Genomic DNA, 25,253 nt, shown 5'->3' with positions numbered 1-25,253 from the left:
CTGCATGCGCCATGTGGTCTGGATATTGCAAGAGCCGTTCGTGTGGAATGATGGAGGTAGTGGGGATGGGAGGCGTACTGGTAGTGTGGTGGAAGGGTTGCATGGCTGGTAACGGCATGCTGAACGCGTGAAAGTACAGACTGTATTGAGTACGTGTTTTCAGCATGTCGACCAAGAACGTTACCGTTGGCAATGGCAACGATGCAGCACCACTGCCTTTCCGCTATCAGTTTGCTGCTGGGGCTGTAGCTGGCATATCGGAGATTTTGGTAATGTGAGATTGTCTTGGTATCGGAGGTCAGAAGAGAGTGCTAAGAGTGTAGATAGGTACCCGCTTGATGTAGTCAAAACACGAATTCAACTTCAGCATGGCAAAGTTATCGATGGTGAAGGGTACAATGGTGTTCTGGACTGCTTCCGAAAGATCATTCGTAATGAAGGTGTATCAAGACTTTATCGTGGCATCACTGCGCCAATATTGATGGAGGTGCCCAAGCGGTATGACCTGAGTTCATGTCTTCGTCGATTGCGACTGATTGATAACAGTGCTATCAAGTTCTCCGCGAATGACTCCTTCACGCAGTTCTATCAACGCCTCTTCTCAGCCCCAAGCCTGACCCAACCTCTCGCCATCCTCACCGGTGCCAGCGCTGGCGCAACCGAGTCTCTTGTTGTCGTTCCCTTCGAACTCCTCAAGATCCGACTTCAAGACAAGACATCCGCGTCACGCTACAATGGGTTGCTCGACTGTCTTGTCAAGGTAGTCCGCCAAGAAGGTCCATTGGCGTTGTACAACGGCTTCGAAGCCACGTTGTGGCGACATATCGTATGGAATGCCGGGTACTTTGGCTGCATCTTCCAGGTACGGGCTCAGCTGCCTTCCCCGGCGACCTCGAGCAATCCAAGAAAGCAGAAGATGGGGAACGACCTCATAGCAGGGTTCGTAGGCGGTGTGGTAGGGACGACGTTCAACACACCACTAGATGTTGTCAAGAGTCGTATACAGAGTGTTGCCAAGACGCCTGGTGTAAGGCAGAAGTACGCTTGGGCGTGGCCGAGCTTGGGGGTTGTTGCGAGGGAAGAAGGGTTCAGAGCGTTGTACAAGGGCTATGTGGCAAAGATCTTAAGGTTTGGACCTGGTGGTGGCGTATTGTTGGTGGTGTATTCCGCAGCGTTGGACATGTTCGCCAAGGTGGCATAGACATCCTCGTGTTCTGAAACTGGAAGTATCGGTGCGAATGATCTCCGATTTTCCGCTCTGCTCAAGATGATGTGCTTCGCTTGCCTATTTTTAATATTGATATCGGAGTTTTCAATACACCGCCGAAGGCAGAGAGTATCTAACCATGGCCAACTGCATGCCCCTGCGTATTGACCAAACATCCAATACTATACAGCCTCACAATCTCGTCGAGCTAGGCAAAGACATGTCACGAACTTGCTAGTACCTGGCGCTGTGGTTGTGGCGATTCAGTGTCGATTAGTTGATTACTTATCTGAGACGCCATTGTCTGATGTGCGACCCTCTAGCGGAAGATTGACGCAACGAAACGCAACTAGCCGATATCCAAAGTAGCAATTGATTGATTATACGCACCAGATCAAGCAGAGCTAGCCACCTTAATGAGGCGAATGAGACAGTGGATGATTCCAACAACGGTCAGCAGTCAGGGGAGGCCCCACTAGCGTACGCCTCATAGTCCCACATGCGAGTCGATCCGGGGTTGGTGTAGGACGAAATCCTTCGAGAAGTCTGGTAATTTGAGGGCGATTCAAAGGAGCATTTACCTCGTCATCCAACGGCCGTGATAAGGCACGGAGCGATCGGTGGTGCTAGGAGCTGGTACGGTGTTTGGCGATCAGATGAGGGTCCCGAGCGCCGGAGGTATCTCCAAGCGGCGACTATGGACCACCAACGTAAGGATCAGCTGTAGTCTTCGGATGCGCAGATGTGCGCGCGGCGCAATCTGCAGCAGCAGGATTGCAGGTTTATATGCATTTTGTAGATGAGTTGAGATGAGCCTATAATGCTAAGGCCGAGTCATGGTCTTGCTTTCCCCCGCAGCCGCGATCGCTTGGCGACCGACAGCACCTGCAGACTCCGGCCTGCGAAGGGTCCTCCGATCATCAGCCAACACATCAAATCTTTGCGACGAGCGACATGGCGTTAAAGCAGTGCAGCATGTGCGATCGCACATTCACCAAGTGTACGTGGCTGCCGAACGCGCGTAGAAAGTGTACTGACCCCGATTCCAGTAGAGCACGTGAAGCGGCACGAGCGGTCCCGTTCGTCCATCTCAAACCTCCATCATCAGCAGTGAGCTAAACACCATCTCAGACACACGAGAGCGCCCCTATGAGTGCCCGACATGCAAAAAGCACTTCTCGCGCAGGTGAGGCCCCCAATGAAAAACCTCCGTACTAGCGTCCAACCTCTTCATATAGCGATGTCCTGTTTCGGCACTGCAAAGGCCATGCGCAGAATGCGATGAACCGGATGAAGAGCAATGAACAGCAAAACACCAACGACCAGCAAGAGTTCCGACACAACTCCATGGACGAGAATCAAACATCACGACCATCTGCCTCACGGAACGTAAACGGCCCGACTCCAGCAGCAACACCATTAATCCGCGAAGACTCCAACTTCTCGCCCATGTCCAGGAGGAGAGAGTCGCAAATACCGCAGATCAATGTGAATAACCACTACAATGCGCATCTATCGCCACCCACGGATGGCCGTCATTCTTCATCGCGGTTACAACCGCCGTCACCCGGTGAGGACCGGATCGAAGCGCTGATCAACGCGGCCCAACATCTGGAGCCTGGAGCAGACACACCCTGGCGGTCGCCATCGCCTATGATTATTGCGCGTGCCGAAAATGTTCAGATGTCAAATCGAAATCCCCATGAGAGCATGGGTCCACCTATCGACCCAGCTATGGAAGCGCTCTCGTTCTCGCCAGCCGGCCATGTCTCAAGTTTGGACCAGTGGGCTTTCGAACTTGTCCAAAGCAACAACCCAGTCCCCAATCGCACTCCTGCAGATGCGTTACAAACGTGGCTGTTTCCGCTCGAGGGCGATATGAACACTCCCCAAGGATCGCATCACCTAGGCGTGGAAGGCTTTTTCGAGCACGGAGCATTCCAAGCACTACCAGAAAACCAGGCCAGTCCATCGGGCAGCAGTGTTTCAATAGCAAGCAGAGTGCCGCGAGAACGATTCCAGCGAGTCCAAAGTTGTTGGCCGTCACGGAATCGCAAATCCTCCCGGCTTATGCCCGATCTGTGGCAGAACCTTGTAGCGTGTGAATGTACCAATATACTGTCGGAGGTCGGCTCCGGAGCCATGGAGACGCCTATGAGTGAAAGAGAGCGGCGGAACTCGCGATGGGGATTGGACGAGGAGTGCAGAGGCAGACTTCAAAGCGCCTTGCACAACTTACCGGCATCTAATCCACCAAGATCCGAATCATATGGCGACACTGCATCTTCGAGCGGGGATGCCGCAGGAAGTCCGAGCATCGAAGGTGTACAGTTTCCCCCCGCCGAGATCTTGGACATCGCTCTAGAGATGTATCTCTACTACTTCCACCCAACCCTTCCGATTATCCACATTCCGACGTTCTCTGCAAAGAATGCGCCACGGCCATTACTTCTTTGCATGTGTCTCATCGGCCTGAGCATTCTTGGTACCGCAGGTGCAGCCAAGTTTGTCACTCGCACGTTCCCGGTAAGCAATGCGATAGCTGTACATCTCACATATACTGACCCTTGAGAAGGCTGTGTTACAACTCGCGTTGGCCGAGCTACAGACCCTTCCAACAACAGATCATCCGCCGCATCGGCAAATGCGGATCATTGCCACTAGCTTGCTAGCCTTGAATCTAGCGTCTATCACCGGAGTAGGTAGTAATCATCGATCATGCAAGTCATGAGCTAACGTTCATGCAGCGGAAAAGCCGTATTGCGCAAGCTGAGAAGATGTATGCAGAGCTTATCGGGGTATGTGGCCATTTGTACTACGCTTTTGGACGTGAGACTGACATTCGTAGTTTGCGCAAAGTCAGGGTCTCTTCTCCGCCAACGAGGGCGTGAAGATAGATCCTCTCTTGGATGAGATGATCGATATCGACTCAAAGTGGAAGGCTTGGTCAAAGGTCGAATGCAGCAAACGCATCATCTTTGGTCTTATCGAAGCAGACTGCTGGTGGGCAGGCTACCTCTCGACAGCACCAATGATTCGTCCCGAGACAGTCCAGATTCTACCGCCCTCAGATTACTCGCTCTATCACGTCAACAGCGCGGCGAAGTGGTTCCATCTCGTACAGCGCGGTGCGAGGATACACTCACAGAGGATAACACCATCGTTCCATCCGACCCCAGGCCTAAAGCTCGACGCATCAAGCTTCCGATCATTACTGACTCTCCTGTTACTGCGAATCTATGAGAGCAATGACAGGCTTGCTCCCGCGACAGGAAACCAGAAGCAGCTCGAGCCTTGGCGGATATACGCTGAAGATGCCCGGAGTCGAGATATCCTTCCCTTGCTGGTGAACCTCTCTGGCTCTTCAATCGACGCACTTCGTACTGCGGATCTGAACTCCGCCGTCCTCTGGCACGCCTCCTGTATGGTCCTTGGAGCAAACATACGCTACTTCGAACTCGCAGCAGGACGCTCCGGTCCCGAACCTGCCGTCAACGCTCTGGAAGACATTTCAATGTGGTGCCAAACACCAAGCGCGAGAAGGAGCGTGTTACACGCCGCGCACATCTACAAGTTACTCTTCGATCGAAAAGTCAGCGATATCGTCAATCCTCACAGCGTGGTAGCGCTCTTCCACGCCGCCCTCGTCTTGGGCCTATACATCTTCGCTCTTCCACCGACAGACAATAGACCCATGAGCGACTCTTGCATCGAGCTTCTGGACCTTGTGGACTGGATCTCCGTCGGCCAACTCGGTTTCATCGATACCCCACAATCGCCCATAGGATTCGGAGACGCTACCCAAGTCGTCAACTTCATACACCGCGGCGGCAGCTTCAGCATAACGGGAATCGCACTGGAAGGCGGCTATCTCGCTGCTCGCCGTACTCTACTACATTGTTCAGACCTCATGGAGGGCATGGGCCGATGGAAGAGCAGGACGTTCAGCCAGATACTACATATCATGAGCGACGATCTAACTGATTACGACGGCCGCGGCAACGACGATGGGGATGACGAGGTCGATGGCGAAGGGGAAGAGGGTGAGAGGAATTCCCGGTGACGGTTAGCGTCCTCTTCTCAGCAGTGTCTTTCAATTACTCAATTGCAAGGCCTGTGGGGAAGAGGATGATGGAGATGACCGAAAAAAAGATCTATTGGTGGTCTTTGATTGTGAGCAGAGCTGGTTTGGGACGCTTCAACAGCGTGGTATAGAACAGTACGGAGGGGTTTGTTGGTCCAGGAAGGTGTACACGATTTGCATTGGGTGGCGTTGAGTCGCATGGTAACGGTGTTGCACAGCGACAGGCAGACAGAGGTCTCGAAAAAGCAGTCTTTTCCTCATGGCCATCTACTTAATATATCATACTTCATTTCAATCATGCAGCGCGCGATTTCCTCCTAGTGGTCCCCTTCTCTGGAAACAGTAATAGTGTTGCACTGGAGCCCAGTCCCACTCTAGACCTTTAGCCCAGTCAGCTTCTCGATGAGCGTATCGAATGCCTTGGTACTACAGTTGACGATTGATGCAGCAGTAGCCCAGAAGATAGCCGCTGGTATCATGCTGATGACAGTAATGAAAGTAGGGTATTGTGGGAGACCAGCGAGCTGCTGCTGATCTGGATCAGATGTACTATCTGACTCCTCAACATCGGCGTCATTCTCCTCGTCCTGCTCGATAAGCAAATTTGTTCGACGTGGTGAAGACAGTCTCGACTGCGGGCGTTGCAGGTCAATCCAACCTTCCATCTCGGCGTCCACGGTATCAGATGCGCTTTGGAGAAAGAGGGCTTTGTCACTGGCTTTCGCAGGAGTTCCGCACATGATCAAGTCGCCAGCTGGTCCGCCCTCCATGACAGTCTCTATCGGTGCAAGATCCATGTCCCTAAATCGATCTAGATTTATCAGCTCCCTCTGCTCCGCCGCTTCCTCCTCTTCCACTCTAGCCTCCCGTGCTAGGTCGATAATTTCTGTCGGCGAAGAGGCACTACGGCGACTCTTGTGCGGCGTCCTGTCTTTGACTTGGTGAGAATCAAAGTAACTGGGAGTGTTCGCTGAAGGCGTGTCTGGTGTAGTAGCTGGAGGCGCAAAGTCGATGTGTCTGCCGTTGGGAGTTTGAACGACGGCACGTGCAGGGGAAGGGAAGGCGATGAACGAGGTTGACACTGGTAGTGCATCTTCAGACGCACGGCGGACGTTGCGAGGTGAGATGCGCGCTCGAGGTCGGTCGCTGTAGGCTTCAAGGGACTGTTACATATTCAGTATACGTCGATTAAGCCCTCCATGGTGGGTACTCACACCAAGCGCACTGGTGGCCGCCTGTTCTTCTTCCACTGGGTGCATCCCAATGTCTTCTTGTAGATTCTTGAGATCGCTGCCCCCATCGATAGCTAACGCCTGGCTTGACACACCGTGGTTTAGCCCGTCGGTGTCAAAGACGCCGTCTGTTGCAGCAATCGCTGATGCGCATTCCTGCTGTCGGCATTGCTCCTTCAAGTCGTTTTCGATCGAAGCGCGACGAAGCTGCAGCTTGCCAGGCTCATCAGGCGTGGACTTATCGTGAGCATAGAAGCTGCTGTAGTCCTGGACAGGTACAGGTGACGCAGTCTTGCCAGGAAGATTCATAACATCCTCGATCGTGTCCCCGGCTTCCTTTCCGTCTATACCAAAAGCGTCTTCGCCATCGCTCAGTTCCATGCTGTCATCTTCGTCTTCATAACCTCCCTCTCGTTCATCGCCAGAATCGAGCTCCTTCTCCTTCTGGGCGACCCGCTCTTCCGCGAGGCTACCGGTAGGTGTCGCAGCGAGATTGAGCTTCTTTGCGGGTGTTTCGTCAAAGTATGACGTTGCGGAGAGAGGTGAAGGGCTACGTACGTCATGGAGAATCTTTTGGAGGGTGCGGCAATCGGCTGGGGAAAAGTTGGACCCTCGTGAGTTGGTGGGTGTTGAGCTAGAGCTCATATTGTCGCCGCCTTGCAGAGATTGGCTATCATCTAACGAGGCTGGTCGAGGTGGTGTCGAAGGCATCACAATCGGCGGTGGCTGCGGACCATCTTGGGTCTTGTTGTTTGGTGACGACATGATAAACACGTGGAGTGAGATTCTATCTTGTTGTGGTAGTCGCGATCAAGACGGAAGGCGACGGCGAGGGAGGGACAAGCCGTGGGATGAAAGAGCACCGGTCTAAGTGGATACAACAAACAACCAACAAGCGCGATGACGAAATCAGGACAGGGCAAGCACGTCTGAACAAAGTTGGGATAAGTAATAACAGGCGCACGCGACAGCCAGATCAGCATGCCTACGACTTTACACCTTCCTCACCAACACGTACACCCCTCAATACGTATCCATCCCTCCTAGCTTCAGCCGCTTCTCTCAAGATCGTCTTTTCAGTCTCCTCACTGCGCGCCTTCCATCTCACCATGTACGGCTTCGCCATTGTCGTGCTTCCGACAGCATCAAACGCTTCATCGCTGGTATCTACCTGCACTTCATTTCCCTGTTGATCTATCGGCGGCAAGATGTCGAAAGCCCATAACAGCTTGGCTAACACGATGAACATACTATTCTCGGCCAGATGCACGCCCGAGCAGATCCTGCGGCCCGCACCAAAGGCCCAGTGATCGCGGCTTGCAGCTGGGCCGGCCGCATAGTGTCCACTTCCATGGGGGTGGTTGAGATAGCGCTCGGGGTTGAAGCTTTGAGGGTCGTCGAACACGTTGGAGTCGTAGTGTATCGGGTATTGTTGCAGGCACACAACTGACTTGGCAGGTATGTGAATACCTTTGTAGGTTATCGGTGCAGTCGTGTAATGTGGTGTACCGATGTTGGTGACAGGGCGTAAGCGTAGTGTCTCTTTGACGATGGCACGGATATAGGGTAGTTGTGGTTCGTGTTCGAATGTCGGTGATCGAGAAGGCGGAATGACACCTCTGATCTCGTCGATTGCTCTCTGACGTACGTTCGGGTTCGCGCTGAGATAGAGAATGGCAGTATTGAGTGCTGCGGATGTTGTCTCACTCCCTGCTTCTATCATGCTACCGGCTAGGAACGCTGCCTGCAGTTCACTTATACCCTGCTTCTCGTAATCGCTCTCGATGACTATAGGCGTAATTGGTCAGAATATCTCACATGAAGTTCTCATAGCGACATCACTTACATTGCTTGACGAAGCATTCTGGGGCCTGTTTGGTCTCCATTTGAGTCTTGAGTGTACTCCAGAAAGACATCCACAAATTGGCTTGTTTGTCAAAGTAAGGTTTGACGCCCTTACGCCACCATTGTAGTTGCGGAGGGAGGTTGCCGAGAAACGGAAGCGTGTCTGCTAGGTACGTCCCTGGTTTCGCGATTGTGGAGAAGTCGTTCATTATGTCGTAGATACCGTGCACTTCGTCGCAATCCTGCCACATGTCAGCATTGATATTTTCATTTACTCAAAAGCGCTACTCACCCATTCTGGAATGCGTCTCCCATACGTGCTAGTCATGATGACGCTCACCGTGTATCTTCGGATGGCCTTGTAGCTAACTCCATTCCCTTTCGCTGCATCTGCACCCTTGAGTATCTCTTCAAGCAACATCTTCGCCTCGAAATCCTGACTGGGCTTGAACGTCGCACTGACAGCGGGTGTCAAAAGCTTATGGCTGATGCCTCTCAGTTTCCGCCATTCCGGTCCATATTCCATAAACAGGAATCGCATGCCACCACCAAGTGCATCACCAGAGACCGGCAACGGCGTTCGAGAGCTTGTATGAGCAGATTGTTTATCCAGAATCTCCTTACATGCTTCGGGTGAGCAGATCATGTACCAGTCGTTCCAGCCAAGACGAATCTTGTAGACTTCGCCGTACTCGCGGGCCCACGCGGTGATTTGCTGGTGCGGTTGCTGGCCCAATTGATGTGCATTCCCGAGAACCGGAAGACCAGCAGGACCTGGTGCGACTTTCGTTCCAGTTGGCGGTCTGTTATTGTATCGCCTGTACAGTATAAAGCCCAAAACAGATAGCAGGAGTAAAGTGATAATGTACATGTGGGGCTACTTGGAAAGGACACCGCTCAAGGAGAGCATGTGAGAGGAAACTTGAGCAGAAGTACGAGCGAGTAGTACGTCGAACAACCGCCTATCTTAATGATCGGACATGCGCGGATATGCCCATGGTATATCAACGTATCGCGAAGCGTAGAGTGTCTGATGTGCCATCATGCAGGTTCCCCACATGTTCGGGTGGATGAATCCTAGCTAGCTATCCTGTGCATGCCTGGAACGAGAGGGGGAATGCGGAGTAGACCTGGCGCCATGCTGGGTGAGCATGTTTGGTACATGGACTTTTCCCCAACTTCGGACTCATTCGGTCCGTGTACAAGACTTCGAGTTCTGGTGTTGGGGAAGGTCCCGAGGTCTCGTAGCGCGTGCTTCCGAAATTGCGCGCCGATGCAAGCTCGGTCGATTTCCGTCGCGTCGTCCTCACCACCAAGGACAGGTCGCATACTGCTAACTTTGTCTGCTCACTACCTCTATTGCGATGACATGCGCAGGATGATTAGATTATCTCAGATAATCAGAGTGCGCGACGGAGGCCGAGCGACCCTGGATGCGGAATTTTGGCAGTCCTTTAGTCAGCCGTTCCTGTCGGCTCTTCGTAGCCACCGAGCGCATCCATCGTTCCTCTAGGCAGCCAGAGAATCGTGATTCAGGCGCGCAACAAGCTCACGAGGCGCGTCATAGAGTCCATTCAGATCTACTTATAAAGGCTTGCGCGTTAATCTCATAACTGACATCGTAGGATATGCTTACTCGTCTCACAGCTCGCACGCCTTTGCGCTTCCTCACATCCAGCCTGTATCTGTCGAGTCTGCGCCCGTCGAACCTCCAATCGTGGAACGCCCCGAACGCATTACCGCGCACGATGTCTACCTCCACCTTCTCACTCGACCCTGCAATCTTCAACAAGACACTGTACAAAAAGATAACAGACATATGGTTCCCTGGCGTCGACACCAGCGGCAAGGAGTTTGACATGAGCATCGCAAAGCGCTGGTTCGCAGGCAGTCCCGAAGAGCGACTTGCCCTCGACGGCCAATGTAGAGATGTCTGCGGCAAAGCCCTTGAAGCTATTGGCCCAGAAAAGTTCCCAGAAGCGAATGCGCAACCTTTCCTAGACGAGATTGTGCGTGTCGCGGAGGAAGAGAACAAAGCAGATGGCGCGACAGGAGAAGACGCTGCGTGGACAGCACTCAGCTTCGCACTCCTGTTAGACCAGATGTCGCGGAATATCTACCGCACCGACGAAGGGCTGCGCCTGGTGTATGGGCATTATGATCGCATGGGCGATGCGCTCGTTCGCAACCTTCTATCCCCCGCATCGCCCATTGGCCGTCCCGACAAACACCCTGCGCTCCGTTTCTCTGCTGCGCATAGGACCTGGTTCTACATGCCGCTCATGCATTCTGAAGATTTGTCCGCCCATGATCTCGCCGAGGAGATAATAGCGGAGTTCGCGCAAGAAGTCGAGGGGTTGGACGGGTACGATGGCACGAAGATGTTGATTGAGAACTACCAGAAAGCTGCGAAGGAACACAGGGATCCGATAGAGCGGTTTGGTAGGTATCCACATAGGAATGCTGCCTTGGGTAGGACCAGTACAGAGGAGGAGAGGAGGTTTATGGAGGAGGGTGGAGCTACATTTGGTGTTGCGCAGAATCAGAAGGGTAACACTGCGAAGTCAAATGGAACGTAGTTAGCCTAGTACATGTTGGAATACTGCTTTCCTCGTCATGGCCTTTCGACGTGTGTTTATGCGTGTTCGAAAGCGAATAGAGTATCACATCGCTGCGCACAAAACATGTCAAGTCTTAACGCGTTATCATACGACCAAGTTTATTTGCTTAACGGGAGCATGTGTAGCTGTCAACCTACCTATCTAACTAGCATACCTTATGATGCAAAAAGATTTGCTGCTGCCATTCCTGGTCCTTCTGGCACTACCGAGTAATGCAGAAGCGCAAAAAAGATGGGTCTTACCGCGACTCGAACGCGGGGCCTCTCGCAAGCTGTGCTTGGGTTTACCCCTGAGATTGTTAGGATGAGAAGGTAGAGACTCGAACCAAGGTCAACTTACTAAGCGAGAATCATACCACTAGCTGTTGTATGTCAGAATTTGTTGGTCGGAAGACGAATGCTTGGTACATACACCATAAGACCATTTTTGCTGTTGCAGCTGTTGATGGAAAGACGGTCAATTGATAGCTTAATAATCTAAGTACAATCAGCATAGCCGCATATTGCAGCCCCACTCTGCATCAACAACCCACAGCGATTATGAAGTAATTAGTTGAGTCACGGTGGAGCTACGGCTCAGTGTTGGGCGGCTGAGTTCGCATATGTGGGGACCACAACACGAACACGAACGATGGAGGGGTAATCCGACTAGCTTACGATGGTAGAGACGATGCACACTGATAGTTTTGGAGTGACCTGACCATTGGTCGTTGAGATAGTCGGAAGCTCAAGTAACCCAGGTTGTAAGGTTGACATGGTACTTTTATACACAATCTCCTTTTTGCCACTCTAGACAAGCAACACACTAAGTTCAATCAACGATGCGTACAACAGGATGTAATAGCCTAGAGATTCACAGAATAATTCCAGGATAACATTACATACTAACAACATTTCCAGGCGCGTGCAATTTATCGAGATTCAGCAATAGTGAGGACAATGGTAATGCAAGGGTATCCGAAGTACGATTGTCGCGGCGGATGCGCTATCGCAAGGGTCGCTGCATCTTCGCCTCGACATCATGGACGCGCTCCTCGGAATCTTGGAAGCGCGCGTACCTTCCAGCACCTCCGTCTACGCCGCATCAACGTCGCAACATCAATCTTCGATGGCGACCACGGCTTTACCTCCACCTTTGCACACGTTGGAAAAGTCATAATCCACCATGGTGCGGTTGCTGGTGCCTGAAGGTGAGTGACGCGACCAAGTCTAGTTCTAGTATCCTAACATAACCCAGGCGAAAGTCAGCATGCCATCACCGGGAGACCACCTGGCGCAATCGCCACACAACGCGATCTTATCGCATCGCCATGGAGATCCTCAATTGCCGCTGCAGCCGTAACTGGCGGCTTCGCCCTTGTCGGCCGCTCACGACCTGGCGTGTTCCTCAAGTCCGCCGCCTTGATTGGTGCCGTAGACCTCACATTCACCGCATCGGGAATCTATGGGCGACATGAACTGCACCGGGGCGTCTTCAAGATGGAAGGGATACAGCCCAAGCCAGGCAAGCTATGGGAACGGACAAAGCACTGGACGTGGGAAGATGCGACACTTGGGGGAGGAGTGGTGGGCGCATTTTTGGCACTGAACCCGCGTGCTCTACCCGGCGTCTACGGCTTCGCGCGATTCTTTGGAGCGGCTACAGTTGGGTGTGCGCTTGGCTACAAGGCCGGTCAATTCTACATCGTTCGCCTGCCCCCACAACTCCTACAGCTCTTCGACTACACGATAATGGCCAACCGCCAAAAAAAGTACGAAAAGTTGCAGGAGAACGAACAAGCGAAAGCATCTCTTTCTCGAATTGGCAAACTCGCGCTCTGGTATCACACGTCTCAGACGATGACTATTCTTCGGAGTCCTCTACAACTTGGCGGTATCGGAGGAATGGGAGGATTCGGTGGTAATCCTGGTGGTCAGCAGTCACCACATGGCAGCCCGCTACATGCATTGAAGGCTGAGATGGACAAAGAGACTGTTTTCCAGACCGAGTTTAAGGAGGGTGAACTTGCAGGACCCGATGTAGAGAACGGCTACCGCGCATACAAGGACAACCTCAAGTCAAGAGATGCAAGCAAAATACAAGACTGGTTGGAGCAAGTTCGGGAGCTCAAGAACAAGATCGGTTCGGAATGGCAATACGTCTGGGGATACCTTGGGCAGAAAGAACATGAGTTCTATCAGCATGCAGAGGAAGATGGAGAGAAGGATCTGCTCCGACGGGAAATCCAACTGCTGAACAACATGGCCGCTGATATAGTTACCCGATGTGCAATCCTCGAGTACCACGAACGCGATGCCCTGAAGCAACTACGGCAAATCGAGCAAACAGGATCAAGCGTCGAGTCCGATGCAACATCCGAATCCATCACTGCGCCGTACGAATTTCCACACGATTCAGCCGAGGTTGCTCAGAGCAACCACCGTGGCCCACGCATTGCCACCGAGCGCATCCGCACAACCTGGTCAAGACAAAAAGAGTTGTTGCGACATTTCGACCACGCTGCCGCCCGTGCCAGTGAGATATCCGAAGCCGATAGCGGTTTCCACGTCGCTGAGCACCTAAAGCGTCTGAAAGAGGATGCTGATCAGATGCGGAAGAATGTTGAAGCCACTGGGCGTTTGCTGCGACGGTTTGAGGATCGGGTTCGTGAGGCTGATGAGGAGGCGAAGGAAAAACCTCGCCAAAGCGGAGTTGATGAGGATAGTGAGCAGAAACCTACTTGAAATGGATCTTTGTCGCGCTTGGGTATACTCTCTCTGTGTCACGAGCCCACAAAGCCTGGCGTTGGAGGTTCTTCTGTTGGATACATCTGTAACGACTGATATCACGAGACTATAGGTCTGTTGGTGTACGTATCATGCATGGATACGGTGAGCAATTCAAACTCAACAACGTCACGAATTCATCATGATGGCTCGAATACATTCGCAAGAATACATAGCCTGAAAAGCACAACAAGCCGTGCGAGCTGCGATACCTAGACAGGAATGATGCTTTCTACGCGAATACGTGGCCTCGTCTACGGATGATTCTATCGATGTCGGTGAGGCACTGGGAGGGGTTACTCTTCTTGAAAAGGACAATGTATATCTCTGGGTGCATCAATTCCGTCGAAGCACTTTGAAGTTTACTTTCGTAGTCAACTATGCTGTCCATGAGTGTGGTAAAAATACAGAACATTCAGAAGGCTGAACTTTTCATAGACCGCGAAGAAACTATAGCTCGGTTCCATCATCGTGCAGGATACATACTGTAGAGCTTTTCAAACGATCTAGTGCATTCGTGCCAGCGCTTCTCGATAATCGCCCTGCGTGAGACGGCGATGGATGACGTAACCATTCGGAACTCGACGCGGAAATCTCTCGCCGCCGCACTTCTAGAAGACTCACATCCACCACGAAACTCACCACTGCATCGCGCATCCTAATCATCGTCCCATACACCTCCTAATATCTCAACAATGCGATCTATACGTTCATCTGCAGCGCGCAGAATCCGCACATCTCTCACCGAGCCCACCACTTCGCCGTTGCGCACGCGACCAAGCGCAACACCGTGCATGTTCTGCGCACATCGTGTACCGCCCCAGACGACATCACGTCGATTTCAATCCTCCTCTTCCAACTCCAACACGGTCGAAAAGCCATTCGAGACACAGCAATCTTCCACAGCACAATCGCCGCAGGTTCCTCAAACACACTACTCATTCTTCCCAAACTCTCTGCCATCCGGCCCGCCCCCAGAAGGCCCCTTCGCCATCGACCTCTCCGCTCTCAAGAAGGAATTCCTCCAACTACAAGCCCGCGCCCACCCCGATCTACATCCACAAGCCGACAAGAAACGCGCCGAAGCCCTCTCATCACGCATCAACGAGGCCTACAAAACACTGCAGAACCCGCTTTTACGAGCGCAATACCTGCTATCTTTGCGCGGAATAGAGGTAGCAGAAGATGAAACAGCAAAGGTAGAAGACCCGGAGCTGTTGATGGAGGTCTTGGACGCCAGAGAGAGCATAGAAGAGGCAGAAAGCGAAGAAGATCTGGTGGAGATGCGGGAGAGAAATGAAGAGAGGATAGCGGAGAGTACGGAGATCATTGACAAGGCATTTAAGAGGGATGATATAGAGGCTGCGAAGAGCGAGGCGGTTAAGTTGAGGTATTGGGTTAATATCAAAGAGAGCATTGAGAATTGGGAGAAGGGGGTTCCGGTTGTGCTGCAACATTAGGTGGTGTGGTGGAAGAGTGAGAGGCTCTTGTATGATACTACGACGCGACATGCCGGAACAATTCAGCTATCCATCGGCTAACCATCCCTTCTAAACAGGAACAGTGATGGGGTTCATAACTCCCGCCCCGCCATCAACTCTCAACTCAGCGCCGGTGATATAACTGCTAAACCCACTCGCCAGGAACCCCACCGTCCGACCCACCTCCTCCGGTCTACCCGCCCTCTCCAGCCCAATCGTCCTCTTCTGACTCTCTTCCCCTTGTAGCGCAGCAGGCGGAAACTGACCTTGCGCCATCTCCTTGACACCGCACTCCTTCAAATCGACACCAACATCAATCTGCCCAGCCGTGATGGCATTAATTCGCACACCCGTCCCCTTGAGCACCAAAACCCCAGAGCGCACCACACCAAGCGCAGCATGCGACGCCATAGTAAAAGCCGGAGCCCAACACCCACCATACGTTCCCGCAACACTCGTCACAACAATAATACTCCCATACGGAACATCCTTCGGCGCAGCATTAGGATAACTCCCCTTGGGCGTCGTCTTCTGCATAGCAGCCGGCGCGTACTTGAGTGCAAAGAAAGCCGGCATCGCATTTGTGTCGAATGCAGCGTACAGATCTTTCGGGCCTGTTTGATTGATAGACGGCGGGCCAAGTAGACCGGTAGAAGACGTCCAGACATCGAGGCGGCCCCAGGAGTTTAGCACGTCGTCGATGAGGGCGAGGGTGTCTTCTTCGGAGTTGATCTTGTAGGGGTAGCCGATTACTTTTGTGTTGGGGTATTGCGCGTTTATTGAGTCGGCGAGTGAGGCGTAGGGTTCGGAGGGGAGCGAGGAGCAGGCGTATATGCATGCTGCGCCGTGGGCTGGAAGGGGGTGTTAGCGAGTGGTTGTGGGTGTGGTTGAGGGGGTGTCATGTACCGGCGAGTTCAGCGACGATTGCTTTTCCTACGGGTTGTGTTGCGCCTGTTACTACGCACACGAAGCCATACTATATCGCATCGCAATGTTAGCCAATGTTGCGCTTCGTCTCCCAGGATGACGACTACTTACCAATTTTCCATCTGCTCTATACGGCGAAAAATGCTCCGAATCCGTTATACCCGCATCCCTAACGCCATTTCCATTCGTGTTGTTGGCCATGTTTACGACTTCCCACGGGTTCTTGGAAGAATTCACAATGAACGAAGGACAACGTGAAAAAGAAGACACGCGACGTCGCGCGTCTATAGGACATCACATCTTTGTTAGCTATTGATTGAAAACTGCTTGCTTGGGCAGGAGGTATTATGTCAGTGTACATATCCACGGGGCGCGGAGATGCGGAACAGGCGTGCGATTGCTGGCTGGGTTGGCAGCTTATCGGCATCTTATCGGGCTGCATGGTGGCTTCCGCGGGGCTCTCGTGGGGCAGGGAACGGCAGGCAAGGGTCTAGGTAGCTTCGTTTACGGACAGCTCCAATAAGTATACGCATGATGGAGATGCAATCGCGAGGAAGATGATAAGATGTGCATTTGTGAGCTTTGAAGCTCTGTTGTATAGCATTCACCACCTGGTTCTGACAGCCAGTCCCATCATACTCGTACACCTCCCACCAACGCCCTTCAAGATGCTCAAACCCCTGGTATCTTCTTCACAACGCCGGCAATGCCTGCTTCCCATGACACACTCTATGCCGTCTTCGCTTTGTCATCTTCCTGGTTCTGCCTCAGCTTTTCCCTCGGTGGCAGCACGTCAGGTCCAAAGCTAAGCGGAAGCAGCTCGCCCATTGTCCTCACAATCCACTTCCCTTCTTTGTTGAACATGAAGATGGGTGTCTCTAGTGCCAGAAACTCGCGCAGGAATTGTCTGCACATTCCGCACGGTGAGCAGAAGTCGTCGATGTCGGTCGTAACGCCAACAGCCTTGAAGCTTCCGATGCGGTGGCCTGCGATGACAGCGGTACCCATGGCGACACGCTCAGCGCATGTTCCAACAGGGTAGGCAGCGTTTTCTACGTTTGCGCCGATTATAGTGTGAGCTGCGGATGTGTCGGTTGCGGAGGAGGTGGTCAGGAGGAGGGATGCGCCGACGCGGAAGAGCGAATATGGGCCTGATCAAGCAGTCTATTAGTACCAATCTCCAACCAAGATATCCTCACCATCCTCTGCCATCATGCGCTGCATCATAAAAGTCCGGAAAACATACAGTAAGCCCTCGCCCTAGCATCAAAGCACTGCTCGCCCAAAACCTGCAGCTCCTGCGCCGAAACGCCATGGATCAACCCATCTTTCTCGGTCACAGCTTCACCAGGGCTGAACTTTGGTACGGCGGTTGTTGACATGGTGGGAAAAGGAAAGGAAGGAAGAGAAGAGTGCAACGCGACGCGGGGATCATTTGGGGAAACTGGATGACGCCAGCCGAGGTTTGCCAGTGGGGCGCTGAGCTATGGCGACAAAGGAAGGTTCGGCCACCTCCGATGCATTACGGAAGACACAAACATCATACGAGGTGCTGACTGCTGTCAGATAACAGTTCTGCCAGCGTATGGGTACGAGTCTTGTGGTACTGCTGATGGTAGCAAATCTCGTTTTGCACCCCTACCCTGGCCCATACTCAGGACGCTGCAGTTGTTTCCTCGAGCTCGGCCGGTTGCCTCCCTGCCTCACAAATGACTAAAACACGCCGCATACACGCTGAGCAACGATGCAGTACAACAACAAATGATACCCAGGTACTCAGATTTCAACACTCAGCCATGGCAAAAGGTAACAAGGGCGGCATCTCCAGATGCGTTCCAGAACGAGTTCAAACCACTCCACTTTCTTTGTCTCACTCTCTTTGTTAACCGTCTTCTCGGGAAAACCTGTTGTCTCATACCATAGCAAGCTTATATCCGCTCTATAATAGCTCCGACGTCCAGCAATTGCTAGGAAAATGTTTCCGACCCTCTGAATACCCAAGTCATAGGCCATCCGAAACGTCGCAACTCACGCCCAACTACATTCCATCAGAAGCGTAGCCTCATCAGCTTTGCATCTCTATTTCCGACCTTTACCCTGCTTGTACCAAGACTCTTCTTCAAGTCTCTTTGCATCTTCGGTCTGTTTCTTCTGGTCTTGTCGCTGCTTGTGCTCTTCTCGATCCACAGCGCTAGCTTCACCTATGCAGTGCTTGCATTTCCCGTTGTCATAGTAGTCAACGTTGTGTTGTGGGCATCGCGCTATATGCTTGCGACACCGGCCAGTCTTACCGCACCAACAGTGGTGCGTTACCTTCGAGGTAAGCGTGCGAACCATACTTAGGATTCAGAAAAATTCGATAAGTTGTCCAGTTGGCTGCTAGTGTGGGCTGGTATTCTGCTGTTGTCTTGCTGAACGGGGGAGCACTCTGCCTGCATTAAGTATCGATTGGATAAGCTGCTGAATATTGAGTGAAAAGCAGTGTGCTCACTGCTGTCGATAAGTGCTCATTCATCATCTGACTCGCATACGGAAAGCCTTTCGGACTCAACTTGGTCACAGCAACTACTCTGTGAAAGTCACTGTCCCGACACTGTCAGCTTTCACACGACGTTCACGAAGACCTTTATATCGCCAGACTCAGCTATACCATTGTCTCTATCTGTCAGTTCGATCCCATCGGACTCTCAATTCGAACAACTATGTCGGACAACGTCAAGTCACCTAGGGTCGTGGCTGAGCATATAGAGCCTGCACCAGAGGCTGATAATGATGCGGCTTCCATCGCGAGCTCTGAACACTCGACCACTTCGACTGAGGAGTTCGAACACGAGCCCTTTGATACCTTTCAGTTCAAGGCGGTGGAGCTATGCGAAAAGCAGTGGTCACATCTCTCCAAGGACGCCTTCACAATCACACGTATGGATGGAGGCTCATACAACCGCGTCATTGGCGTTCGAGTTGACGGCTCTTGGAGGCAGGCGAGCTGGCTGAAGCGTCAAGCACAGATGTTTCTTCGCACGGTTTGCCCTGGTGTAATCCGCAAGACAGAGATTAGAGATTACGTCCTGCGTATACCACGCCAGGAGCATGCGTGGGTTGAACATGAAGTTTCTATCCTCAAATTTCTCGCAGCGACAAACCTTCCGGTACCCAGGATCAAAATCTTCAGCCTCTCAGCGGAGAACCCAGTCGGTAGCCCATACATGATCCAGCCACGTCTTCCGGGGAAACCAGTAACTGAGATCTTTCTCGAGTTGAACACACAACAACGTTTTTCATTCGCAAGAGATCTGGGTCGCGCACTGAAGCAGATGGGCGAGATCCAATCTCCCTCTCCAGGCACACTGAATCCTGACAGCATTCTCGCTGGTTCATCAGACACCCAGCTTCTCCGCTTACAATGCCCACCACGTAACGCATTCCGCCAGTCTGAAGACATCTCCGAACCATCTACGCCTCAAACTGTTTTCGAATTCTTCATGTCGCAATTCGCTCGTCAACGCGCATACGATCTTACCCTCCACCGCGACTATCTGAACCCATGGAAACCTTTCGAAGCCATCATCCGACATCTACACACAATGGGTCACCTGAACCATAACATTTACGCGCTAACACACATGGACCTTGAGCCCCGAAACATGCTCCTTCACGTTGTGTCACCCACCACTGCCTCGCTATCTGCAATCCTCGACTGGGATGAGACCGTCTTCGCCCCGGCTTTCACAAACTGCCGACCGCCATTCTGGCTCTGGGATCGTGAAGTCGATGAAGACGATGACGATGACGATGACATGGATGAGGCTGATGCTCATATTACACCCAACGACGCTGATCGTGCGGCTGTGAAAAAGGCGTTTGAGGAAGGTGTCGGTGAGGAGTATTGCAAATGGGCCTACATGAAGGAGTATAGGCTTGCTCGAGGCATCGCGAAGTTGGCTATCACGGGCTTCTTCTCTAACATGGACTATGATGTCGCCGAGAAGATTATCAAAGAGTGGAACGAGATGTTCCCGCATTTGAAGGTGTGTGGAATGTCTGATTTTGAGGAAGATGAAGAGTAGAGTTGAGAGATTGTGCGATGTTGTCGCAATAATGGTATAAGGAAAGTTACAAGACATACTTTTATGGCATACCACGTTGGTACTACCTGGCTGTTCTGGTAACTTTGAAACACATATCCTTCTTCTCTGGCCGTACCATTGCAAGTTTCCACCTGCAACTCATTCTAATTTATTGGCTGTCTGTTAACATTATAGATTTCGCCGATGTGGGCTATAATGTTAGTATATCTGAGTAGCATCACCATCCTCTCCAACTTGTACTGCCATATCGAATTCTCCTTTTCGCAAACACATGATGCACTTGATGCGTTGCAGATCAACCATAGACCCACTGGACATGCTTTCCATGGTGAACGGCTCAAGTTCTGAAAACAGCTAAACATACGACCATCCTTTGTCGCACATATCCTACATGGATTACCCAGCTGAAGCCGCAAATCCTTTGGCAGATCAAAAGCTACTCCATCGTCGATCCTGAAACAACGAGGGGTTGTCACATGCATGTATACATTCCAGCACCCAAAAGCCCCATCTAGCATCTCTAGGTAAGCCACATCCACTGTTGATCACGCCCTACGCGCATCTCCGCCGTCCATCCCAATCGCTGATCAGACATCTGACCAAAAGCCATCGTATCTGATGCACATCAAGGTTGCGAGCGGCTCGATGCAAGTCCGCCGCTAGCTTAGCCTTAACACTAAAGTTGGGGTAGATCTGGGGAAAGCGCGCGTGGCGCTGCGGAGTGTCTCCGGCTGGACATCGATGGCAGATAACAGTTGGGAGACGGCCCGCACGCTGGTTGGTCGCTTAAAGACATGCTGGCAAAATGGCGCACAAGTGGAGAGGCCTATCTGAGAGCTGGACTATGAGCTATATTCGGTTTCGGTGGAATGAGTCCGATAGACACGAAGATGGAGATTGAAGACACAGGTGGATTGCAAGAGAAAGCACGGCAAGTGGTGATGTAGATGAAGTGATAGTATCATAATTCATAGATGATGGATATATACAATGCTGCGCTATCAAGCGAAAATCAAACAGCTAGTCGGGTATTTACAAGTGTGGTAGGGAATTCTCTCGTAACTCTTCGTGGACTCCGTGAAGCACATGCTTAGACAACAGTCTTCTCAGGGTACTCGGTGTAGGTAGCGCTCCTCTTGCGGGAAGCATCAGCCTCGATATCGGTAAGGCTGGCGCGGCGGTTGTCGGCGTGCATGTCCTGGACGTCCTGGAAGGAGATGGAGGGAACGAAGCCGGGAGACTTCCAGGCCTGGGAGCACTTGCCGTAGAGCTCGTCGACCTGCTCGAGGGAAAGACCCTTGGTCTCGTAGATCATGGCCCAGACGAAGAAGATGCAGATGAAGCAGCATCCGCCCCAGACAAAGAAGACCTTGGCACCCATGTTGGCGTTGCCGGGTCCGTCGTTGACCATGTAGGGGGTGGCGTATCCGATGGCAAAGTTGAGGAGCCAGTTGGATGCAGTTGTCATGGAGAGCGACTTGGCGCGGACCTTGAGAGGGAAGATCTCACCAGTCACAACCCATGCGACAGGTCCCCATGAGCAGGCGAAGAAGAAGATGTAGATGCAGACGAATGCGATCAAGGCCTGCTGGGCAGCCTGGTTGTCAATACCAGCAACGGTACCGGTAATGGCAACAATGAATTGACTGCAGAAAGTCAGTATGTGTCTCACTTGCACTTTGTATAGTCAGAACTTACCAGACAGCCATACCGACGGCACCGAAGAGGAGAAGGTTGCGGCGACCCCACTTCTCAACAAGATAGAGACCGGGGAAGGTGGAGGCGACGTTGACGCAGGAAGTAATCATGGTGACGACGAAGGGGTTGCTGATGCCCGAGTTCTGGAAGAAGGATGTTCCGTAGTAGAAGATGAAGTTGACACCAGTGAGTTGCTGGAGAGACTGGAGGGCGCAACCAGTGAAAAGGCGCTTGCCCAAGTTACCACGGAAGCAGTCGAGGTAGGTGGCCTTGCCAAGAGACATCTCATACTCGTGGTTGGCAGTGATCTCAGCCAACTCCTCAACAAGAGCCGGGTCGTCAACGTTGAGGCGGCGAAGGGTAGAGAGAGACTTGGCAGCCTTTTCTGGGCGGCCCTTCTTGATGAACCAGCGAGGAGTCTCAGGAAGCCAGATGCAGCCGGTGAAGAGGATGATAGCCCAGGCGAATTGAACAGCGATAGGGATACGGTAGGAGCCAGTGTCGGTCCTGTCCTTCGTGGAGTTGTTGACGATAGCAGCGAGTAGAAGACCGATGGTGATAGCAAGCTGGTAGCAACCGACAATAGTACCACGGATCCACTTAGGAGCAGTCTCGGATTGATAGAGCGGGATGGTGGCACTGATCATACCGACTCCGTAGCCAGCGAAGAAACGTCCAGCAACGAACATGGGGATGGCAGTGGCGACAGTCTGGAGAATGACACCAACACAGAAGACAATGTTGCTGACAACGAGACCGAGGCGGCGACCGAGGAAATCAGCAGTGGGTGCTGCGGTGAGAGCACCGAAGAAGGTACCGGCAGAGAGGATAGAGACGATCAGGGAGGTCTGCTCGGCGGTGACATCGAGCATGTTGTCCTTCTTGTTGATGTAGCCAGTGCTGAAAAGCTGGCGCCAGTGGTGCATTCCAAGAATACCACCAATGGTACCGGTATCATAACTATACTTGTTAGTAGAACTCTTGAGAAAGGACCAATCGTGCATACCCAAACAGAACACCACCAAAGGCAACGAACAGGCCGACCAAGATGGCGGGCGCGGTCGAGCCAGCTACGCCCTCAGGCTTCTTCAACATCAGACCCATGATTGGCAACTGTCTGTGGAAGTAGAATGGGTATGGAAGGAAGACTCAAGTCCAGAGAGATGGTTGAGTACGCGGATGAGGATGACTGTCACTCCAAGGCGGGCTGCCCATCTTTAAGTACATTTGGGGAACTGTTCACCGAGCCTGGGGATCTCCATGGGCAGCTGTCTAGTCTGGAGACTGGAAGCATGGGGTCAGCGCGCTAGTCCCGCGGCTGGCCAGCAGGCTAGCGACAGTAGGTCCGAAGCGACTGGGGTAGCTTAGTGGGTGGTCTTAGCCATGATGGTGTTGGAGCTAGAGCAGACCAGACGCTGACCACTAGCACGTCGCTGGCCTGTGGATGCCATAGCGTTCAAATCATCGTGAGCCAATTCTAGTAGATTTGGAAATCATGGAGCCGAGATTCAGTTAGCGCAACGTTACCCAGCGGTCCCACGTTCGTGTTGCTGGAAAACGATGGCAAATATCGTCGGGTTACGTGACACGCATGGTCAGTCTGCTGGCACACGCACCCAACAGTGAGATGACAGTCGCGTGCCGGGGCGAAGACGGGGCGTAGGAGCAGCTAGCTGATAGGACACTAGATGGTAAGCGTCGCCTTTAGCCGTCATGACCTGTCAAGTCGGGTGCGTGTAAGCCATGAACCACTGACCTCATTCTGCGGGGATGCATCTTGGTATGCAGGCAGACACCGTTCATCGCCTCTGCTCGATAGACGTAGTTACGGAGCAAACCATCAACTTATGTTCGTCTGCTGTTGATCGCCAGACGGGCACAGCACATTACTCAACGAATCCGTGATGTTTCGCTGGTCAATACGATCACCAATTGGCAACGCGTATGCAGACAAGTCTTTCCATGCGCGATTGCTTAGACAGACGGCATCCAGCTGTTTGCAGTATGGTCGTGGAAGGATTCTGGAATATCGCGACTCCGGTGCTCGGTGTTGCTAACATTGGCCGAAGAGCTGGTACCAGCGGGTAGTCTGTGGGAAAGCAAGCGCATATCGAAGAGGTGGGGAGATGAGTAGCGTGCAGGATTTTGCTTCTGGCCGCGCCAAAGTCGCAGAAAGACCCCAGGGTAAACGGGGTGCATTAGTTCCCATGCCCTCCGTGAGGCTCAACAAGCATGCTAGAGCACGATAGCGTGGTCTCGGCCAACCAGATGGGGCGGCTACTGTAGCCTCGAACCATGCACCCAGCGCTTGGTCGAACTGTCGGGAGGATTTTCTTGGCCTAACCGATGTAGGGCTGGCAGTCCGGTAGTGTTTAGCTGCGCAATGCATCTGGAGGCAAAGATCTCGTATGCATGGAGTCTGGCAGCAACTCCGCTCAATAATCGGGGTCCACTCGAGACGTGTGCTTGGAACAGAACACGGCTGGTTATGTGGTCTGGATACCGAGATCCACCAAGGCTGCTCCGATATGGCGTGTCTAGAGAGAATCGCGGCACGGAGAGTTGGTAAAGTCGGAGTCGCCTCCACTATGCATGGGGCGCGTCACACCAGCGTGACTCCCCGTGGAGTACGAGTTTCATGGGGATCACGAGACTCGATTTCCAGCTGTCTCGTGACATTTGTGCCAGGATGATGGCGATTTTGCAGAGATGACGGGTTTGTGCCAAATTCGCAGGTCAGGTCAAGCTCGTCGGATCCCCATTCAAGCTCGCGAGCCAAGACGGCTTGGCCGAGGCACGCTGGCGCCAGGCCGAATAGTCGCTTCCTCCGATCCGAGAAGTCGGAGGCACTGACCCATAGTGTTCTCGGTATGCGCATGTCATGACACACTCATGAAGTACTCCTTGATGTACACCTATGGCTGGACTGCAACGTCTCAATCGAAAGCGATCTTATCGTAAGGGTCTCATGCACCTCCTCATAACCCTGGAGACATGACGACAGCATCTGCAGGCTGCGCAGTGCGAGCATCAATGCGGGGGATCGACGCAAGCCACAATGTTCCCGCCACTGTCTGCGAGGTCACGAGAGACACGACATCAGCTGAAGGGCATGCGCACGCAGCACCAGGTCTACCACGGAACACAGTACGCGCTTGACATGTGAATGAAGAGCCCTGCCCCCGATCTAAGAATGGATACATTCAATGCGCATTTACCCTCGCAAGCGAATGCGACTTTTCCTCGCCATTAGCAGAAAGCAATGATGGCCAGGCAAGCGACGTCCCTTCGACCTGGCACCAATC

The 25,253-nt window shown here is 52.6% G+C and overlaps 11 protein-coding genes across 11 annotated transcripts; 6 read left to right on the top strand and 5 right to left on the bottom strand.

Annotated features, from left to right (window-relative positions):
- Positions 1 to 164: 164 nt before the first annotated feature.
- J4E79_009051 (uncharacterized protein) lies at positions 165 to 1,201 on the top strand (the record flags this gene model as incomplete). Its single annotated transcript, XM_049357903.1, has 3 exons — positions 165 to 274; positions 328 to 498; positions 547 to 1,201. 3 exons carry the CDS (start codon positions 165 to 167, stop codon positions 1,199 to 1,201), a joined length of 936 nt encoding a protein of 311 aa, XP_049207502.1.
- A 1,296-nt stretch (positions 1,202 to 2,497) lies between these two features.
- Positions 2,498 to 5,270, top strand: J4E79_009050 (uncharacterized protein; the record flags this gene model as incomplete). Its single annotated transcript, XM_049357902.1, has 4 exons — positions 2,498 to 3,733; positions 3,783 to 3,905; positions 3,955 to 4,005; positions 4,056 to 5,270. The coding sequence occupies 4 exons, from the start codon at positions 2,498 to 2,500 to the stop codon at positions 5,268 to 5,270; spliced, it is 2,625 nt and encodes an 874-aa protein (XP_049207501.1).
- A 395-nt stretch (positions 5,271 to 5,665) lies between these two features.
- J4E79_009049 (uncharacterized protein) lies at positions 5,666 to 7,288 on the bottom strand (the record flags this gene model as incomplete). Its single annotated transcript, XM_049357901.1, has 2 exons — positions 5,666 to 6,454; positions 6,506 to 7,288. The coding sequence occupies 2 exons, from the start codon at positions 7,286 to 7,288 to the stop codon at positions 5,666 to 5,668; spliced, it is 1,572 nt and encodes a 523-aa protein (XP_049207500.1).
- A 220-nt stretch (positions 7,289 to 7,508) lies between these two features.
- Positions 7,509 to 9,239, bottom strand: J4E79_009048 (uncharacterized protein; the record flags this gene model as incomplete). The annotated part of the gene is made up of 3 exons (XM_049357900.1): positions 7,509 to 8,311; positions 8,370 to 8,610; positions 8,661 to 9,239. 3 exons carry the CDS (start codon positions 9,237 to 9,239, stop codon positions 7,509 to 7,511), a joined length of 1,623 nt encoding a protein of 540 aa, XP_049207499.1.
- Positions 9,240 to 10,116: 877 nt separating this feature from the next.
- Positions 10,117 to 10,947, top strand: J4E79_009047 (uncharacterized protein; the record flags this gene model as incomplete). The annotated part of the gene is made up of 1 exon (XM_049357899.1): positions 10,117 to 10,947. The coding sequence occupies one exon, from the start codon at positions 10,117 to 10,119 to the stop codon at positions 10,945 to 10,947; it is 831 nt and encodes a 276-aa protein (XP_049207498.1).
- Positions 10,948 to 12,153: 1,206 nt separating this feature from the next.
- J4E79_009046 (uncharacterized protein) lies at positions 12,154 to 13,712 on the top strand (the record flags this gene model as incomplete). Its single annotated transcript, XM_049357898.1, has 2 exons — positions 12,154 to 12,178; positions 12,226 to 13,712. The coding sequence occupies 2 exons, from the start codon at positions 12,154 to 12,156 to the stop codon at positions 13,710 to 13,712; spliced, it is 1,512 nt and encodes a 503-aa protein (XP_049207497.1).
- Positions 13,713 to 14,449: 737 nt separating this feature from the next.
- On the top strand, positions 14,450 to 15,214 carry J4E79_009045 (uncharacterized protein; the record flags this gene model as incomplete). The annotated part of the gene is made up of 1 exon (XM_049357897.1): positions 14,450 to 15,214. The coding sequence occupies one exon, from the start codon at positions 14,450 to 14,452 to the stop codon at positions 15,212 to 15,214; it is 765 nt and encodes a 254-aa protein (XP_049207496.1).
- A 90-nt stretch (positions 15,215 to 15,304) lies between these two features.
- J4E79_009044 (uncharacterized protein) lies at positions 15,305 to 16,363 on the bottom strand (the record flags this gene model as incomplete). The annotated part of the gene is made up of 3 exons (XM_049357896.1): positions 15,305 to 16,086; positions 16,142 to 16,211; positions 16,274 to 16,363. 3 exons carry the CDS (start codon positions 16,361 to 16,363, stop codon positions 15,305 to 15,307), a joined length of 942 nt encoding a protein of 313 aa, XP_049207495.1.
- Positions 16,364 to 16,891: 528 nt separating this feature from the next.
- Positions 16,892 to 17,544, bottom strand: J4E79_009043 (uncharacterized protein; the record flags this gene model as incomplete). The annotated part of the gene is made up of 2 exons (XM_049357895.1): positions 16,892 to 17,313; positions 17,409 to 17,544. 2 exons carry the CDS (start codon positions 17,542 to 17,544, stop codon positions 16,892 to 16,894), a joined length of 558 nt encoding a protein of 185 aa, XP_049207494.1.
- Positions 17,545 to 18,864: 1,320 nt separating this feature from the next.
- On the top strand, positions 18,865 to 20,229 carry J4E79_009042 (uncharacterized protein; the record flags this gene model as incomplete). The annotated part of the gene is made up of 1 exon (XM_049357894.1): positions 18,865 to 20,229. One exon carries the CDS (start codon positions 18,865 to 18,867, stop codon positions 20,227 to 20,229), a length of 1,365 nt encoding a protein of 454 aa, XP_049207493.1.
- A 1,111-nt stretch (positions 20,230 to 21,340) lies between these two features.
- J4E79_009041 (uncharacterized protein) lies at positions 21,341 to 23,052 on the bottom strand (the record flags this gene model as incomplete). The annotated part of the gene is made up of 3 exons (XM_049357893.1): positions 21,341 to 21,896; positions 21,949 to 22,908; positions 22,955 to 23,052. 3 exons carry the CDS (start codon positions 23,050 to 23,052, stop codon positions 21,341 to 21,343), a joined length of 1,614 nt encoding a protein of 537 aa, XP_049207492.1.
- Between the last annotated feature and the right edge of the window lie 2,201 nt (positions 23,053 to 25,253).

This window comes from Alternaria viburni, assembly GCF_023758015.1.
Source record: "Alternaria viburni strain BMP 2772 chromosome Unknown scaffold_23, whole genome shotgun sequence".
Lineage (NCBI taxonomy): Eukaryota > Fungi > Ascomycota > Dothideomycetes > Pleosporales > Pleosporaceae > Alternaria > Alternaria viburni.
The sequence above is the reverse complement of the archived record's forward strand: the minus strand, read 5'-3'. Positions and strand labels throughout refer to the sequence as shown.